The sequence below is a fragment of the Passer domesticus genome, chromosome 1, assembly GCF_036417665.1.
Source record: "Passer domesticus isolate bPasDom1 chromosome 1, bPasDom1.hap1, whole genome shotgun sequence".
NCBI lineage: Eukaryota > Metazoa > Chordata > Aves > Passeriformes > Passeridae > Passer > Passer domesticus.
This window is the reverse complement of record NC_087474.1, coordinates 71452670-71472919: the sequence shown is the minus strand read 5'-3', so window position 1 is coordinate 71472919 and position 20250 is coordinate 71452670. Positions and strand designations below refer to the sequence as shown.

The window sequence follows — 20250 nt, the reverse complement described above, 5'->3', positions numbered from 1 at the left end:
TCTTTTGTTTTCATACAGTTTATTATTTCATAGCAAATTCTTGTTAACTGATGTGAACTAGTGTCAAAATACTTTGAATTATTGATAACAAGTAAATGTTATCAATGTTAGCTTTTTGGATGCTTTAGTTGTTGGAGGGGGGTTGCTTTATTTTGGGCAAGAGACAATGGTGAAAGCTTAGCTTTTCATATTGCTGTTTCTCTTTTTGTATTCTTGTTGTCTTGGTAATGGCATTAGTTTTGCTTAAAAAACAAGCAAAACTGATTTTACTAACTTCTAATAGTTTTATTTAGAGATGAGGAAATTCTTAATTTCAGCTTTCTAATATTTGCTATTAAATTGTTAACAATTGTACTGGATACTGACTTTATTAAAACCACCTTTTTGTAAAGCTGGCTTTTGGACTTTATTTCAGGCTACTGGTTAGTGTAGTACAAATATTTTCCCCTTTTTAGTTTACCACCAGATTGCAAGCAGCTGATAGCTATTGCTGGTAAATTTCTTGAGTTAACATTCTGCTCTACAATCCAGGCATTTAATGTTTCAGTGTGATCTTTTCATAAGTGCTGTGCAATGTTGCATTTTTGCTGCTAAAGTAATGCAGTGTTGCATGTATTTTATAAAATTACTCATTCCAGTTTGTCTGCAAGACATCATTTGGTGTGTTGAAGATGATGAAATTGATGTGTCTGACTGTACCCCTACTTTCAAAATAAGCTGCGACCTTTGGCTTTCTCTGTTCATGCTTTAAACATTTTAGCTAACAGCATTATTCTCTGTCAACAATCCAGGATGCCAAAAAGAAAAGAAAGTTGTCCTTACCTCCTGCAGAGATGGGATCTGTCCATATTAAACCATATATGCTGAGAATCCTGTGCTCTTATGCCACTATTAAATGACCTCTCAGTAGCTTAAATGGTTGATGATTAGTCAGCATAGTGTTTTTTGGCAATGTTGCACATACATATGTATTTTTGTAAGAGACAGATGCATTTCTTTTGTTCTTTCGTTTTTAGTTACATGGGAATTGGGCTTTCGGCACAGGGTGTGAACATGAACAGACTACCAGGTATGTTTTGGTTACTTACTTACATTGGTTTTTAAAATATGCTTCAGCTTTGGTAAGCAATAGAGTGTAGCATGGCACCTCTGTGTTGTATCTGTTACTGGCGTTATGTAACACTTGCAGCTGAAAAGTTTAACTTTTACTCTACATTTACTTCTGTACTATTTCTGTCAGCTCTTACTGTTATTTTTAACATTATGCAGATACTTTTTAGCAAACAAATACAGTTTAAAATTTTCATCTTGTGTCCTGATACAAATGAAGCTATAGATTTCCATGCTCTGTACACTGGATTTCTAGCAATAAAAATGAGCTACTATGATAAAAACTTTCTGTCAAACATGGAGGGAACTCTCCTTTTGTCACTTTCTGTACCTTTACCTTTCTAGCCTTCATAGTAAGAGTGTGTAGCCTGGTTTTAAGTTTTGACCGTTCCATTGACCTGCATACTCAGGGACACTGTCTAGTTAACAATTGTCTGTAGTATCTCTTAATTTGTGTGTGTATACATAAAAGACTGGGTTTTTAACAGACGTTTAAATGTGTAAAAAATATCCACCCAAAACCAACCAACTGAGGTCCTTGTAATTACCAAAATATAAAACCATGTTGAATTGACCTTAGAGTATCTGCATTTCATTACTTTTGAGTTTTAACTTTCTTACCCAAATGCTCTGGTAGAGAATCATATGATGACTGCAAAGTCCCTATTACACTGTGAGCCCACCTAAGGCTTATGAATTATTTGTGGGTGGCATTAAGTTTAAGTATGATTTAGGATGCTATAATTATCAAAGATACTACTAATCAGTGTAACTGCAATAATTTGGGGTTGTCTTTAATTTACTGAGAGATGCTTAATATGGTACCAGCTGAAGCTACTGATGATAAGGATTAAGGGTCTAAGTGTGGAAAATACTTCCAAATTAACCTGCTAGGCAGCAGCTTGACAGAAGAGGTTCAGTATTGACTTGCAGAGAGTGTAGATAGGTATTTATAAAAGAGCACAGACCAAGATTGCTTGTTGTGAATTTCATTGAGTAGTGTAACAGTATGAAGCTTCTTAAAGATTCTACAGCTTCTTCACCTGCAAAATCAGCACCATATTTGCATGCATAATTATTTGCTCTTAGCTGTGATTTTCACCTGTATTGCTAATTTTTTTCCTTTTATCGAAAATTTATTTTTATTTTCAGGGGCAGCATAGCTAGTTACACTTTAGTCTGGAGATTCTGTTATTATGCAGAGGCTGCTTGCTGCTGAATAGTCATTGAGAATAATCAGGACTAGAAATATGTTTCCCCAGAGATGCCTGTTTGGTTTGTAGCCAGGAAGAATCTGATTATGACATATGGTAGCAATAGTTTTGCAAAATGAAAGGGAGAATAGGAGAATCTTCTCTGTTTTACTGGGACATGTCAGATCTGTATTTGGCTTTTTGAATTTCAGCATTGTAGCCGATCATATTTTTGGTGTTGGTAATATTGTATGTTTGCATAAAGAGAAAAATGTGTTATCTGAATTTGCATTACCTGTTATATACTACAAATGCAATTACTTATTCAGCCGTTTTGATAAAAGAAGTTGTCATTTTAAAGATTACCCAGTGGCTTTCCTAGATAAGAAATATTAGAAAGCAAAAAGCTGAGCATAATAATTAACTGTATTAACCTGACTAGAATATGCCAACTTAGCACAGTCTTCAATTTATTTAATAATAAAGAAAATGAATAAATTGCAAATGCTTTTGTTCTCTAGGTTGGGATAAACATTCATATGGTTACCATGGAGACGATGGACATTCATTCTGTTCCTCTGGAACGGGACAACCTTACGGCCCAACGTTTACTACGGGCGATGTCATTGGTTGTTGTGTCAACCTTATCAATAACACCTGCTTCTACACCAAGAATGGACACAGCCTGGGTATGGAGCAATGCTGCCTTTCATGGCAGCACTGTGTCTTTAAGTCTGTTGTGAATAGGGAGCCCTCTTCACAGCAGGAGCACAGGGTTTGAATAGTTCTTTTGATAGTTTGATAGCCTATAAAGTAATTAAAGAACTGGGAAAAATAATTTCTTCTGTGCCATTAGCACTAAGATTCCTTGTGAATTTGGGAGGATTCGTCTTACAGCATCTCATTCCACAGGATCTGCATTAATGAACTCCATTCGTAAATCCACAAATAGTGCTTAATAGTTGTAAAGTAATAGATAATAAGAGAACTGAAAATAAGGAGAATGGATATAGCTAAAATTTCTTGCTGCTGTAGGGGGAACATCCAGCCTTCACTAAAACCTTATATTGGGTGCATGTTATTTTGAGAATGTGTTGGAGAACAATGTCTTTTGGATTCCCAGTCTGGAGTCATTCATAGTTGGGCTAAAGCCATAAATTATAAAAGTTGAGCTAAAATTAAGTCCATTAAACTCATACAGTAAATTGTAGTATTAGGCAACACTGTGAGATAATTTTTGAATTTGAAGATGTCAGGAGTGGGTGGAGTTAAAAATTTTTATAGAATATCTATTTCAGTTACTTAATGTAATTTAATGAGCCAAGATACAGAGGGTAAAGAAAGAAGAAAAAAAATTACTTCCTGCATTAGGAAAGGAGTGGGGGCTTGGGAAGAGATCTTGGAATTGTGTTGAGGGGAGCAGGAACTTTGAACAGATGAAGCTCAAAGAAGAACAAGGTTCCTGTGATGGGTAGAAATGCGATAAGGAAAGGAGAGGGTAGCGTGAAATGAAGTAAGAGATTATTGAGATAGGTAGCCTTGAAGTTGCTGTTCTATTTTCTTACATTGGCAAACACTAAGTAGGTTTGGAAAAAGGGGGAAGGATGTGGTTTAAATTCTTTTCTAGCCTCCCTGAACATGACTGACAGTTTGTTTGCTCAGGCCTTAAGCAAACACATCTGACTTAGGAGTTTTCCTGCTTCTACTTACAGCAGGGCTTTCGAATTTCCTCCTGAGGTCAATTCCATTTAATCATTTCTGTGATTATATTCTTTCATGATTTAATGTTCCTTCTAAATTGAATGAGTCTGTATACCTTGAGACCTAGGGCAGTGGGACACTTGAACCATGCACTGTGTAGTTGTTTCTTTTGGTATCCTGTTGCAGGATAGGTCCAAGTGGAAGATAATGGGCTTGTGTTTGCCCTAATCTTTGACTGGGTTAAAGCTGAGAAAAGCAGTCTTACCTTATTCCCTTTTTGAAACATTCACAATGTGCCTGCAAGGAAGTTGGATCACGTGATCAACTAAAGACACGAGTATTCTCACTGCCCTTATGGTCACCTAAAAGCGTGAGCGAGCTAGGAAGGCAAGAGCAGAACCCTCCTTTTCAGTGGAAAACATAAAGCAGACTGGATTAGGCCAACTGTGAAGCAACAGCGCAAAAGATTAAAATCTGTTTTTAGAGGAGACCAGAATGGCATAGGTGAGAGGAGGCTAATAAAATGTCATCTGTCATAGACTGAGTCTGACAAACACTTTATGGATTTCAGAAGGAAACCTGACAGCTGTTCTGCTGTCATGGACTTTTCTAGCTTTAGCTTCAGACATAAGAAAATTGATTCTGTGTTGAGTGGCAAAAGAAATCAGAAATTTGTCTGTCTCACTGAGTTGTTGCAGTTGCTAGTTGTCCAGAATTCCTGTACATTCATGACTTGGAGGACATTTATGTTTCTTCTCTGGGCCCACATGCTTGGTCTAGAATATAGGAGGTTTCAGACTCAGCCTGGGATTTGATGCTCTAGAAAGGGCTAAGCTATTGTCATGCAAGTGTGAAATCCTGGGTTGAAAAGAATCCCCAAACAAACCCCCCCACCCCAAGACCCCAGCACCTACATATCAATTAGTCATCATTTATTTGTCATACCTACAGCCTCCATTTTGGAAAATAGCAAGTTGGATGTCAAAATTGCCAAATAGAAAAAATGGTATAGCTTAGAAAAAGATAGAGTAAGAGCAGGGAAAAAAATAAAATGATAGCTTTGAGATGTGATGGGAGCAAACAAAGGAAACAGATTCACTCAGTGTGCCATCCTTCTGTCTCAGAAGGTGTGGGTAAGGAATCCAGATGCTCTTGAGGTTTGATATCCTGGTGAAGAGTAGAGATTGAAAACAGGGATGGAATTTAGGACAAAGGTTAAAAGCTTTTTTTTCATCTTAAGTTTGAAAAGGTGGTGGTACAAAATAAATCGAAAGTTGAAGGGATAAGTGGATTTGAATAATTCAGCATTAAAAAAAAATACTTGGAACAATAAAGGAAATTCTGAAATACTGTTGTTATTTGGCTGTCAGAAGGAGATTACTGATGGGTTGGGTTTTTTTAACTGAAAGCTTCCCACCCCCTGAAATTGCCTGAAGTTCCTGAAGTGTATAGAGGTCATATTTTTCTCTAATCCCGAGACAGCAAAATCACTCCCTTGGTTCTATGGGTAGATGGATGTTTGTAATTATGTAACAAGATATTAAGCTGTAGTGTTTGAAAACCAAAGCATGAGGCATGGATTAGAGTGAAACATTTGCAGGCTGGTTTGGAGTATTACAGACATGTGCTGCTTGTGTAAAGATTGTGTGTGAGCATGAAGAAAAGTAATAGCAAACAAGAAAAGACACCATTAAATCTTGATGTTGCAGCATCATGACATGCAAGTGAAAAAGTATTTTCAGATATCCTTACCTTTCTTCTCTAAATTTAGTATGTAGCTAGAACTTTCAGACTTTCTGATCTGCCTATCTGTATGATTTGCTAAGTCTTATGACCTGTTTTGAAAAAATTAAGGGCAATTTAAGTATTTTTGAATGATGATTACTTTTTGCCAAATACCGCCATTTATTATTTAAAAAACATGAATTGTGCATAAGCATTGTGGATTTCACCATACTTGGCTTATTTGTGAGATGTTTGAGTGAGATTTCTGAACAGATAATGATACATTTAAGAAAATAAGGCTAGAATCCAGAGACATGGAAATTAATCTTAATTTTCTCTTTATTACAGGCATCGCTTTTACAGATTTACCGGTAAGATAAGTGCATTTTCAAACAGTTTTCCTTTGTGTCTTTAAACAGATGTTTCAGATCAGACTAGCATTTACCCTGTGTTTGTTGTAATCACAATGATAATCTTTGTAGCCAATTTAATATTAGATATTTCTCATAATTATTTCAGTGGTGAATTTTTAATTGAAGGAGAAAGTGTTTTGGTTTTACACTGGTCCTTACAAGAGATTTTCCTTTTCAAGTTTTTTTTAGCAGAATAATAATACATGCAAATAGCTATTACATGCTTTGGCACATTCAAGCCTTACATAGAGAATCAGAGCTGTATTAAAAACCAATGGCTGCTTGAGATAATGTCACTGTAACTCATTCTTGATGCCTGATTTTCACAATTTTTGCTTCACAGAATTAAATGTATTTGATGGATCAAATACATATGATGTATATTTGTATATCAAATTTCTTTTTTTAAAAGCTGCACATATCTGAAGTCTTGTACCTTTTGAGTCAATTAAAGTGTGCTTTCCTTAAAACTGGCATCTGTTCCCTATACTACTGATACAGACATGATACTGCACTTACTGTGGTTTTCTTCTCTTCCACTTCATTTCTGATTTAATCTGTTTAAGGTGCAGTGTGTGATGCACATCCATCTGGCCTGCTACTTCCTTTGTGTGGCCTTAAGAGACAAGGACAGATATTAAGGAAAAATGAAGTCAGTAACCCAAGGAGCCTCTTAGTCCTACCACAGGGTTGAGTGTTTTGTGTAGGAAACCACTGCCACTGTTCTGGATCTTCAGGATGCTAGCAGGACTCCTTGCTTGCACATGGTGCCAGCTCAGGAAAACTGACACTATAATCTGAAGTATGAAGCTGAACCCCTTTTTAGAATCAATGGTTTCCATTTCGTTAAAAGATTTGAAACTTGTGGTTTGTTGATTATTTTAGACTAGGTAACAGTATGAGCATGTTTATTTAAAAAAGCAAATTATGTATTTGTGAAAATAGAGGCAAGATTGGCTTGGGCGTGGTTTGAGAAACCAGAGTATTTTTCATTTCACTGGGTTCTCTGGGCTCCGGAGTTCCTACTGACCTGCGTGTTGATAACTTCTTACTGATAGCTTTAATTTATTTAGCATAATAGTTCTATAGATCAACATCCTATTATACCATACCACCATTGTCTGCATTGTAATTATGATTGTGGGTATGTTTATTAAGTAAATGTCAAAAAAAATTTTAATTTTCTCCCCCCACACACACAGAAGACCCTAGTAATAAAACCTCATTCACACAATTGATTGCCTTGCCATTGCTGAGATGCTCATTGCATTTAAGAAAATTGCCTTTATACCAACAGGCAGATTTTACCTTTCTCATATTTGGCATATTTTAAATTTGCATGGAGACCTAATTTCTAAGCAGAAAATAAAACTGAGACAACAATAAATGCTGTTAAAGTATTTTCCTAGATACAAGTCCAGGAATTCATGAAAACATCAATGCATTGTTACAGTTTTTGTTAGGCACTACAATTGGACTTTGAGGCTATTGAGTTGTCTATCCTGTCAATTCTTAACACTAAAATTCAGTGATGTTTTAATTATTTCACCCTAAATGAAATACTTAAAATGGCCGACTTTGTAAGTTTAATTTCTGTTCTCTTTTTAAAGGAAAAAACAGGTCTTTAAAAATCATCAGAAATTGTTACTTAGTATTTTGTGGAATTTAGCCCAAAAGTTGTAACATGTAGCACAGTTTAAAAGGTGTATTTTCTGGCTACAATGTCAGTAAGATTTTCTTCTTCCGAACAAAAAGAAACTATGAGTCCTAGGAGTAAAATTAGTCAGTCATTGTGTTGCTGTATTGACAGAAGCTGCTTTTACTGCTGGAACACACTCATAGAAGCAGAGAGGTTATTACTGGAGGTGAAAAAAAAAACCAAACCCACAAGAGTGGGGACTTTAGGGCAAGTGTCAAAAACTAACTAGAATATTTCTTGCAGCCAAACTTGTACCCTACAGTAGGGCTTCAAACACCAGGAGAGGTTGTGGATGCTAATTTTGGACAACACCCATTTGTATTTGATATTGAAGACTACATGCGAGAGTGGAGAACCAAAATTCAAGCACAGATTGACAGATTTCCAATAGGAGATCGGGAAGGAGAGTGGCAAACAATGATTCAGAAGTAAGACTTAATATTATATATTAATATATTATATATATTAATAATATTAATTTTTTAAAAGTTGTTAGTTGCATTATTTCAGAGATGTTTAAAACATTATAGCTATTGTCTTGTGCAAAAGGTGATAGATGTTGTTAAAAAATAGTGCAAGTAATTTTGTTACCAGGTTTGAAAATAATGTGAAAAGGGAGTATGAACAGATTTTGTGGCAGAGTTGTCTGTGTCATTAATAATTTTGACTTTATAATAATGAGTGTAAGACTTCTGTTCTAATTTGACTTCTCTAATATGGACTAGGGAGATTTTAGGAAAGTCGCAGTGGTTGTAATGGGCAGCTTTAATATTCTGGGCTCTGGAAATTTCCCTTTGCATTCTCAGCCTTCAGCATGCCAGATTAAGTTATGTCTCATTACTGTTTCTTGGAAAAATGGTGGTTCTCACTTTGCATTTTTTATTTTTTCAGTGAAAACAAAAACTTAATGTGCAGTAATCACACTTCAGTGGGTGTAATGAGAAAAAAACCCTCCAGCTTAATTAGCAGTTAGTATTTGAACTGACCCTGCCTTTAGGTCGTGAATAATTGTTACTAAAATTCATCATAATAAAGTTATGCATTTATTATTTTAAAAAATTATTTTTCTGTACAGCGTTTTGAATAATATACTGACTCTTAACTGAATTACTTTTGTCTGACTTGTACAGAAGTCTCTGCATTTCAAGCTGAATTTTTCAATTCAGTCAGCTTATTTTATCAAAGGGTTTTAACTTAGGAGTTCTTGGTTTCTTACCTGTATTTAATGAGTATTTCTGAGTTCTGTTTTTGTTTATTTTTAGAATGGTATCATCTTACTTAGTTCACCATGGATACTGTGCAACAGCAGAGGCATTCGCCAGATCCACAGACCAGACTGTGCTAGAAGAATTAGCTTCCATTAAGAACAGACAAAGTAAGGCTGGAAAGCACGTTGCATCCCTTTTTTTCTCCCTTAAACACATACTACATAAAGCTTTCTCTTAAGCAGCGTTGTAGAATTTGCTTGTGCAGCACTACTCCATAGCACAGTTCTTTGCTGTCATCTAATGTTACACATATATGAGCAGCTGGACATGAAAAATCTGCACAGTAATACTTTGTAACTTGTTTGATGTAGCAGAATGTGGTAAATTATCTGTTGTCTTTTCTCTTGAATGGAAAGTTGTGGTATGTCTGAAACAAGTGTGTGTAGTGTCTCTGAGTATTTGTGAGAACTAATGGTTAGTCACAAACAGGAATATAAAACTTAGTCATGACAAACATACATATTATTATCTGAACTGTGAAAAGGGATTGAGTTTAGAGAATGTTTTATAAATTAAATGAAACTTGAGTTTTCCTGCTTACAGATTGAGGGGAAGAGGACAAGCACAACTAATAGCAGTTCAGTTCTAACTTGCCATGCCAGTGCTGTTTGACAGCTTGATGGAACAGTGCCTTCCCCTTCCATTAAAATCCCTGCTCTGTGACCATCAGCATGTGACCATTTGTGTTACTGTATGACATACCACATGGGGAAACTGCTTTGGTTGTAAAACAACACATTTGTTGGGGTTTTTTTCATTTGGATCAGTTTCTCTGTTGGTGAAGAGAACTGGGAGGCTGTTTGGACCTTGAGCCAAGTTACAGCCATAGAAGCATCAACTAAAGCAGGGGCCTTTGCGAAAGATTTTACTCAACTGTAGTTTGATTACAAGTATGTGTTGTAGGTGAAAGAGACTGAATTTTTGTTTTTCTTAGTCAAAATTGAACCTGTAGGAGTGCGATGCAATTTGGATGTTCTTGAGTGACAGTAATTTGAAATGTGCTTATTTATAAAGTTGTGAAAATGAGAAATCACAGAAGAGTGTCTGCAGTCTTATTCTAGCTCTAAATGCATAGTCTGACTACAAAGCAGTTGGATGCTGGTAATAAATAAAAATACTGAGTTTTCATTTAGATACATGTAGGTGGAGTGCAGGTCTTAAATTTCCGTGTTGAACATTTTAAGGAAACATGATCTTTCTTTACACTATTTTTTTTCTAAAAGGAAAAGAATCTTGTTGATTGATGGTTGCAGTGTCTTTTAATCGTTAATGTACGTGTATTAATCCATGAGCTGTCCATTTAACTGATGTTGGTTTTGCTGAACAGAAGTTCAGAAATTGGTTTTGGCAGGATGAATGGAGAACCCATTGAAACAACATAACAGCTGTATCCAAGTTTACTAGAAAAAAATCCTAATCTCTTATTTGTTTTTTGGTGAACAGGAATTCAGAAATTGGTTTTAGCAGGAAGAATGGGAGAAGCCATTGAAACAACACAACAGTTGTATCCAAGTTTACTAGAAAGAAATCCTAATCTCTTATTTGCATTAAAGTGAGTCTTCAAATTATACAGATGTGTGTTTATAGATGGCACAGTACCTTCTGAGACAAGACAGTTACTCATTTAAAGCTTTCACAGAAATTTATACAAAGTTAAGCAGCGCTTTTTAGAAAATGTGTGTATTTCACTTTTTTATGCTCTTCTTATTTGCTACATGTTTAACTAGGTTTTGTCATCGAGGTCCTGGTTTGCAGCATAATTCACATCTCCCTATAGACTTGTTCTCCAGAACTAAGTTCTGTAGTTCTCTTTAATGAATTTTAGTCCCATTTGGGTGTCAAACAAAACTTAAAATGGAAACTGAAATAGTAGCACATTCAAGATGGTTAAGAATCCTTATGGCATAAGTTAGTCTGTTCCTCCACAGGAGTGACTAACTTTAAAGACCAGTTTAAAGCTGTTTCATTCCATGCCATTTTACTAGAAAATTCTGGCTAAAACTGTGAAAATTCCATAATCCCAAAGAGTTCTCTTGGCTTCCCAGGCACACAATAGTCACCTTCATTCTGGCATTTTTACTTGCCAGCTGTGCTGTTCTCCAGAATTTTGTATCATATTGCAATGTTTGAATGTGGAAAAAATACGTTATTTCCTCTAAGAATAAAGCACTTTAATTTTATGTTCAGTTAAGTAACTTGGAATGTGTTTGAAGTCTGTCATGCTCAAGTGCTGAACAGAATTCACATGATAGTACTCCAGACTTATCACAGAATTCACAAAATGCAAACATTTGATGAAAGACTTCACTCAATAGTGTCAATTTTATGTTATCCTTTTCTCAGTCTGTCTTTCCAAATTTTGCCTGTTCTATTGAGGCTACTGAAGCCTTAAGCATAAAGCAGGAGTTCTGAGCTTCCTTAAAGTCCATAGTAAAACCTCCTTATCTAAAATGAAATTGACAAAGAGCAACAGCCTCTAAAGGGAAGGTTTGTATGGGAGTTTGCTTTTTGAACTGTTTTCTAGTGCAGGTGTTTAATGTTAAGAGTTACCCTTTAATGCGTAATGTTCCAGACAATCAAACTCTGTTCTCATTTACTTTGAGAGAAATGACAGACATGACAACATAATGACATATCTTTCTCAAGAAATAACCTTGCCCCTGCCAGTAAAAGAAAACAGTTAGAACAAGAAAATATCGTTTAAATCTCTAGACTTTGAGGACTTAGTGACAAAGGCTGTCCTCCAAGGATAATATTCCTGTTCTGCTCCCTCAGAAATTTGTAATTGTGTATTTTTGGCGGAATGCTCCAGAGCTTATTGACGATTGGGTTACTGACATTCAGCATTTTGTTGAGTCAGACTTGTTCTATATTTAACACTAAAATGAAATCGTTGCTATCGTTGGTAACTTGAAATGTGTAAATGGTTTTATTAGCTTAACTTTTTGCCTTTTGTTTAGGGTGCGTCAGTTCATAGAGATGGTGAATGGTACAGACAGTGAAGTGCGGTGCTTGGGAGGCCACAGTCCAAAATCTCAAGACAGTTACCCTGTTAGCCCACGGTCATTCAGTAGTCCTAGCATGAGTCCCAGCCATGGAATGAACATTCACAATTTGGCTACAGGCAAAGGGAGCAACACACACTTCACTGGTAAGTTCATGTGGAGGATAGACCACACAGATTTGGACATACCATGCCCCGTGGAATTTATTTTTTTTTAACGTAAGATTTTATGCTGAATGCTGTGTGTAACAGTAAAATGTTAATGATTAAAATACAGGATTTCCAGTCACTGGGAAAAAGGAAAGTTTCATCACAAAATTTTTGTGACGGCTTTACTTCTTGCAAAGTAGGTTGCCACCAATTCTAAGAAGTGCTTCCTTCTGGGAGGTGGAAGGTTCTGACATATGTTTCTCTTGTCCTTTTGATGATAATTTATAGCTTGGGCAAGATGGTTTAAATCCAGTAAGTGGTATATATCATCCATTTCCTGTGGTGTTGATGGAGAAATCAGAATAGCTGTGGTTGAGCAGGAAACACCAGAAGCTGGGTGGTATGGTTGAGTAAAAGACATGCTGCTGGCAGCCACATTTCAGTCTGCACAGTTGAAACATTTCTTAGAGCATTTAAGTAGTGGGAAGTCTTCAGTGGGAAGCCACTAATATTCAGAGCTGTCCAAAGTACCCCTGTTGAATGGAAGCTGAGCATGTTAAGATGGTACCTGAACATGGCATCCTTAGTCTTCAAACTAAGACTGTTAAGGTAGCAGAGACCATCAGCTTTCACTTCTCTTTAATTTCCAAATCCGAACTGGAACTGATTGGGGCAGTTTTATTTTTTTTTTCCCTCTCTGGGCTGGAGTGGAAAGTCAGTGTAGCCTGGCCATCAGAGTAACTGCTGCCCTTGGAAGGGGACAGCAGCATTGCTTTTCTTTCCTCTGTGTCAAGAGAGTGCCAACACCTGTGTCAGTGAAGAGCCACTCAGATTTTCTGGTTGTTCTTCAGGTGGTTATTTGGATGTAGTGTAGAAAGTACCTGTACTTTTTGTAATTTTGAAAATGGAGGCAGGTTGATGAATGTATTACTAGAATTGATGTCTGGGATTTTGTAAATGGCAGCAGCTGCTTTCTTTATAATAAGCCCTTCCTGTGACCTGTTTCTATTTTAGAACATACTTGGGAGCTCTTGGTTTGATGGAACTGGCAATTACATGTTTGCTTCAAATGGTAGTTTTCCTGTTATATTTTAGAAGGGTCAGAAGAGATTTTAGCTAGGCATCATAATTTCACAGCATGGTGTAATTTTTTTTAGCAAAGCACAATATTAACAATTAAAATAATTACATGGTTGTATGGAGGAGGGAGGTTGTATGTAAGTATAGCAACATGCAAAGTATTCAGCACTGAATTCTGCTGCACATATATCAAAATAATTATGTGATCAGGAATTAATAATGTTTGCTTCCATTCATAATGATTACAGTGGCCTAGAAAAGATTTTCTAAACAACTTCTACATATGTGCAGTTTTCTGTTTTACCAGTATATTAGTACAACTGGAAAAAAACCTTCTTGTGTCTGTGTTCATACTTGTTAAATAGTGCTTAACTTCTGTGCTCTAGAAGCCTTAAGGGTTCAAATACCTGAAACGTGGAGGTGAAGTACTTGAGTTTGTGTGGCAAATTTAGCATACTTGTTCCTGGTCAGTAAACACTTCATTTTTTGTACAAACTTATCTGTAAGTACCACTTTATCACTACAACTGTTAAAACTTCCTTGCAGGGTTTGAAACTAGTTGCAGTAATGGAGTAATATCAAATAAAGTGCATCAGTCTTACTGTCACAGTAAACACACGACCACCAGCTTGAATGTACCAGAACTCAACAACATAAATGTATCCAGATCACAGCAGGTTAACAGCTATTCCAGGTAAATAAACTTTAGATGCTTCTAAATCACTTTAAGGCTTGTGTTCTCCATGTGTTTGTATGGCAGGGAAGAGTTTTCAATGGATTTTCATGTGATTTTTTCCCCCTGCGCCCAAGGACAGTTGAATCATAGTGTAAGGAGCCAACAACTTGTGGTAACTCTGATTGTTTTGACAGTTCAAGCTCAATAGACATTTTTCTCCTGTTGGGTTAAGGAAATGCAGTGGACAAAATTTACCTTGCTTATAGCTACAGGTATGAAGTTCCATAGTGAAGATTAATTAGCTCTTTGGCACTTGGGATTTTAATTGAAGCCACTGAAACTGATTTAAGTGTGTTGCACACAGGTAATGAAAAGTTTTCCAGATACTCTCCATTTGTGGCAGTATCTGGAAAGTAAATACAGTTGAGATGCAAATGAAGTGTGGATTCCCTTTCACTGTGTACACCAGGATTGTTTGCCTACTCCAGTCACTGTCATGAGTGCAAATGCATTCAGTTCAGAGAGTGAAAATAAATCTGCTAAGCAGGGTTAATATGGTTCTTCATAACCAGTACAGTTAAGCTCCGGGTGCATGGATGCAGCAGTTCCTAATTTGGTGTGAAATGCAACAGCACTCAGCTGCATTGTGCAAAACAGATTCCCAAAACTACCACATAGGATGTGATGATGTGGTGATGATGACCAAAGGTATTTTAGTTGAATAGTGATAATTGGGGTAAAAAAGTGAGAGTAACAATTTACTTTTTGACTTTCCACAGTTTCTGTTTGCATCAGCAGTTGCCTCTGCCAAAATGTCTGGCAGTGTCCAGGCAACTTGGAGATTTTTCACGGAGGAAGACAGTTCTTTGGCTGTGTTCTTGCCCAGTCAGAGAGGCCTTTTGGTTTCCTTCCTCAAAGGAAGCTGAATATTTTTGGTTGCTTAGAAGCAAGATACTAAACTTCCAAATGAATCTGTTTGGTCTTGACAGAGGTTTTAGGTTGCTATTCTCTGTGATGGAATAGAACAGGCCAGGATGCAACTGTCAGCAAAGCTCAGTCCCCAAAGCCACGCTGGCATTTTCTAAAAACACTTCTGTGAGCTGCTGCAAGCAAAGGGTTGTGAGGAGCTGAATGCTCTGCATTTGCCACTGAGTGTCTCTTTAGTGTTCTGCTTTACTCAGCATTTGCTTTGGGGTTTTCTTTTTTGTTTTCCCTCTGTCATTTCACAGAGTAAATAAGAGGAAAATGCATTTTTTCAAAATAGTTACCTAAATATGGTATTTTCCAAGTAGGATGTATATTGACTTAACTAGATTTTTTATGTATAAATACTAATTATATTAAAATGTGGGAGTAGTATATTTTCTCAATATTTTCTTCAGCTCTGTGTACATACAATTATATAAACAAGGTAAGAACTTTTTGGTCTGTATTTAGAATGTGTTATATTCCTTACTCCTGAATAATGGGGGACATGTTTAAATTTTCAGCATCTGAAAATAGTATTTTACTGAAAACTAATGTTGAGACAACCTTAAAACTTCCCATGGTGCTCTGGTATCACCAGTTGCTATTGAAGACACTGTGGTCTAGCTTGGTAATATTTAACAGCAGCTTTTCAGTAGCTAAGATGAGGAAGTAGTGTGATGAAGTTGTAAAGATAACCTAAGTACTTAAATATGAGTAAAACTTATATTTACTACTCTCTTTTCAGCAATGATGTAGACATGGAAACAGATCACTACTCCAATGGGGTTGCTGAGACTTCATCCAATGGCTTCCTAAATGGTAGTTCTAAACATGATCACGAAATGGAAGAATGTGACACAGAAATGGGTCTGCAGTGATATTTCTTACATTTTTATTAAGTGATGGCAACAAGGTTATGTTTTTACTTGCAATGCTTCCCAACTTGAAAATTAGGGTTATTAGCTCAAATCTTAATTTTTTGATTGTTTGTTTTGCTATTACTAGATGTAAATTTTAAAACCACTGATTTAGGTGGTCCAATATGAGTGTGAAAACAGGGGAAATGGCTAACTCATGGCTACTGAAATTAGCATTAATTTTTAAGGAAGTACCTTTGAGAAGAAACACCCAGTTGTGTAGCACCCTGTGTTTGAGTTGGGAAATTGCTTCTCCCTCTTCCCATTCATGGTTCTCGTGGCATCTTTGTACTCCACAGTAAGCATAGAAATTCTAAATCTTTTATATTGAAATGCAAAGTGCTAATATTTCATGCTTAAGAACTTTATTAGGGAAATGTAAAAAATGAAAAATTAACTTTTTTCCCATGTTTTCCACCAAAAAAATACCAATTTATATAGTTATGAGCTAAAATTTAACTTTGTTTTACTTAATTTGCTTTATACTGTCATGCTTGTTGATGTTGGTGACAAATGAGTATTTAAATCCCCTCTGCTTGCCCTTTGTGCAGCTGCAGAATTGGTACTCAAACAATTGATTTAAGCAGATGTCAGTTAATGTGTAGTTTAAATGAAATGTGAAACTGGAGACCTTCAGAATGCAGCAGCGCGTGCAGAGGCCTGAGCGCGCTTCCCAGTTCCAGGGCAGGTGCTGCTGCTGATCCTGCAGCTTTGCTGGGAAGTGCAGTGGAACAGCAAATGTCATTCTGTTACAGCCCTGCAAGGAGCAATGCAAGTTGCCAGACCATTTTCCCTGCATTATGCTCTGAAACTGGATACTAACAAGACCTGATTTCTGTGACAGAAAACCCAGAACAGTCCTGACTCTCTGGCAGCCTTTCCTGCAGAGACTTGCTGTGACAGACATGCAGCAGCTGCACAGGGCACGGAGTTGTGCTTTTTGTAATGTCGTTGTCTCCTGCCTTTGGAAGGTCATGTCTTAGGTTAGACTGAGCTAGGGACAAACACCACTACTTGAAGACTTGTGGGTGCTTCACCTACACTGTTTACCCCCAAGCCTGCCCCCAGGTTGAGTCTGGTGGTTTTTCACTTTTTGAAATATTTATGTATTCTCCTTAGTGTTGTGTATGTAAGGTTAATTAGGCAGGTGTTTTCCAGAGATGATACACTTACACCTAAGGAAGAAAATAAGTGACCAGTTAAAAATTCTGTTTTGAAAGAGTAGTCAAAAATGTATCATTAAATAGCAGTGTTAAAAGTCAGAAAGAAGAGTGGATTTGTAATTGAAGAGTCTATCAAAATCCTAATTTTAAAACCTGATTCCATTGATCAAAAAAGATGAGAAATGGTGGATAAATGCCTTTTTCTTAATGCAGTGCTTTAGATGTAAATTTTTAAAAAGCAGATTTTTCAAAGAAGCCAAATGTTGGTTTACTGTTCATAAGCTACATCAATATCTTTTAACATCACTAGTGTTGGGAATATTGTAGGAAACAGTAAGGAAATCAGTTGTAGTGTCCTGCTTGATTACAAAAGAAGCCTGAAATAGCCAAATGATTAAGATAATGTGTTCTGCAAGGAGTATGAACAGTCTAAATGATTGTCTTGTAGCAGAGTCCATCATGGCTGTTGAGGAAGTTTGACATTTTTTACACTCTATTAGTTCCCAATTTGTTATATTTTCAGAAATGCAATGCCAAAGAATTAAGAAAGTTAGAACTGTGTGGACTTTCATTGTTGTTTTTTTAAACTCCCTTAAAATTTTAAGGTAAAATCTGGTTTGTCTTCTAGTTAGTTTAAAGTTAGCCCATGGAAATGAACAGCACATGCTGTGACAGCCTTTGCCATTAGTGAGCTGGGTCTCTTAAATGTTCCTAAGGAGCAGTTCCCCAGAGCGTGGTACAGGAGCACGTGGGGCCAGGGTCTGCGGCTGACCTGCTCTCTGGGCAGGCAGCTGTGGTTGAGTGAAACCCGTGCAGAGTCTGTAGATCCATAGGCTGTTGCCCTCGGCTCTGCCAGTGGTGATGATGACGGTGTCATTTTTTTAGAAGTAGATTCAAGCCAGTTAAGACGCCAGCTATGTGGTGGCAGCCAAGCAGCCATTGAAAGGATGATCCATTTTGGAAGAGAATTGCAAGCAATGAGCGAGCAGCTAAGAAGAGAATGTGGCAAAAACACAGTGAATAAGAAAATGCTCAAGGTATGTTTAATTTTCTTCTAGAGGTGAATAACTGTGCTGCCCAGCAGGAACTTCCCACAGAATGTTGTGCTGGAATACTGTTCTGCTTAAACTTCTGCCATTTTTCACTTGTCTCAGAGCAGGTGTTCTGGTCAGCTGTGGTGTAGCACTGTCTTCTTGTCTGTCTAACACATGCTCAGGGAAGATAATTTTGTGCTGTTACACAGTTAAACACAGAAATTGATTTAGCACTTTCCTTTCTCTCATCTGTGACTATGTAACTTGGCCTGGTTACATTGAATTGAAGTTCTGGTTTTGTCTTTTTGATCTTTTGTCAATGATAAATGAACCACAAGGGGATTGGTAGAGATGCCTAAAATGTGCTATCATTAGTACTGTGCATGTTAATTAGTTTGCCTTGATTTGAGACTGTTCTGGAAAATAATTATCCTGCCAAAGACTGCATGCAGTTTCCAGTCTGTTTTCTCTTACCCCATCACTTAGTAAAATAATGCTACCTTTTGCCTTGCTCTTGGGAAAAACCACTAAATGGAACAAGTCCTGTTACAGTTTCTTTTTATCTTTTTGTATTGATGAACAATGACGATCACCTTTGTGATTCTATATCAAAACAGTTGTACAAAATATCCCTTCTTTTCACTAGTAGCTTGTAGATGTAATAGAAGTCATCTTCCCACAGGATGCATTCAGTTTGCTTGCATATTCTGATCCCTGGAGCAGCCCTGTTGGAAATCAGCTGGACCCCATACAAAGAGAACCAGTGTGCTCTGTGCTGAATAGTGCAATACTAGGTAAGTGTGGCCTGCTGGCTGCCCAGGAGACTCAGGGTGCCTGCCCCGTGTCCCACACAGGTAGCCCTGCTACTCCACCGTAAGGATAGCAGTGTTGAGTACACTCTTCTGGGAGGAGAGGGATAATTTTGGACAGTATGTAAAACAGGTACTTGTCTGCTGTTGTAGTTCTGAGCACAAATGTCCTGTTCAGTAATGGTGCTGTGCAAGGTCACTTTGTTGATCTGGCTTTGTGTCTCGCTCTAAGAGCAAACATTTTAAGTAGTTCAAATGTCAAGTTTTCAGTGAATTATGAAATGATTCAGGTGTTTTAACTGCCAATGTGATTCTTTTTCAGAGACTCACAATCTGCCAAAGCAACCTCCGCTTGCCCTCGCCATGGGACAGGCGTCACAGTGTCTAGGATTGATGGCCCGGTCAGGAATTGGATCCTGTGCGTTTGCCACAGTGGAAGACTACCTACACTAGCTATGCATTTTGAAGGTCTGAAAGGCGTTGTGGCATATTCAACATGGAAAGTAGACCAGCTCTGCTGACTGGAATTTGGAATTTTAATTATGTACTAAGGACAAGTCTGTCGCTTTATGTTGCTTCCTAGTTTACAGCATGATGCAAATGATTTCTAACTTAGTGTTAGGAGATTTCCATCTTTAAACCTCTTAGACAACTAAGAGCTGAAAATATCACTGGTAACGTCAGACATCCAAATTGACAAGTACCAATCCTTTGAACGATTGTCCAAAACAAACCAAAAATCCTGCTACCTTGTGGTGGGACGGAAGAATAGAAAACATGGATGTATTAGCATGTGGGTGATGTAAACGTCAAGCAGGATGACTTGCCAACCTCCACCCCCATTGTTACATAGTTCAATCAGTGTAATTTGCAAAATGCAAATGGTTTGGATATATAGTGTTGATGGGAAGAAATGATATTTTTTAATGTGTACTGTAAAACTTGAATTACTCAGGAGCTGAGTGAATATGTTTGTTGCTACTTACAATCCCAACCTGTTGATCTTAGTAGTTTTTTGTTTTAACATGGTCTTTTCAACTTTGTTTCCTTGTTTAACTACAGACAGCTTCTGTTGTGTAGGCTCACCAGTTTAACTGTTGTATTATAACAGTATTACATGTCAACACAGTGTGGTTATGACCTATTTATATAAAAACCAAATATTTAGTCAATTTACAGTCTTAATTTAATCTTTGTACACCTTGCATTTTTAAAAGTGCTTAAATAGTACTATATTGCAATAAAATGTAGTGATATCATAATTAACCAGCCATTAAAAACTTACATCTACATCCACGGTAGCATGGACGTGTATGCTACATTGTCTTGTTCTAGAGCT

The 20250-nt window shown here is 37.0% G+C and overlaps 1 protein-coding gene across 5 annotated transcripts in view; it reads left to right on the top strand.

Moving 5' to 3' along the window:
* The window catches only part of RANBP9 (RAN binding protein 9), a 38950-nt gene extending 18738 nt beyond the window's left edge, over positions 1-20212 (top strand). The window contains exons 3-14 of one of the 5 annotated variants that reach the window (XM_064423348.1): positions 1017-1069; positions 2825-2992; positions 6078-6100; positions 8085-8269; positions 9104-9216; positions 10553-10661; positions 12070-12260; positions 13890-14037; positions 15734-15807; positions 17957-18105; positions 18785-18896; positions 19234-20212. In XM_064423348.1, coding sequence (XP_064279418.1) covers positions 1017-1069; positions 2825-2992; positions 6078-6100; positions 8085-8269; positions 9104-9216; positions 10553-10661; positions 12070-12260; positions 13890-14037; positions 15734-15807; positions 17957-18105; positions 18785-18896; positions 19234-19364 — 1456 coding nt within the window. In that variant the 3' untranslated portion in view covers positions 19365-20212. Of the gene's footprint in view, positions 1-1016; positions 1070-2824; positions 2993-6077; positions 6101-8084; positions 8270-9103; positions 9217-10552; positions 10662-12069; positions 12261-13889; positions 14038-15733; positions 15902-17953; positions 18106-18784; positions 18897-19233 lie in introns of those variants that run through there. The other 4 variants (XM_064423346.1, XM_064423335.1, XM_064423324.1 and 1 more) reach the window with 4 other exon arrangements.
* The last annotated feature ends 38 nt before the right edge of the window (positions 20213-20250 follow it).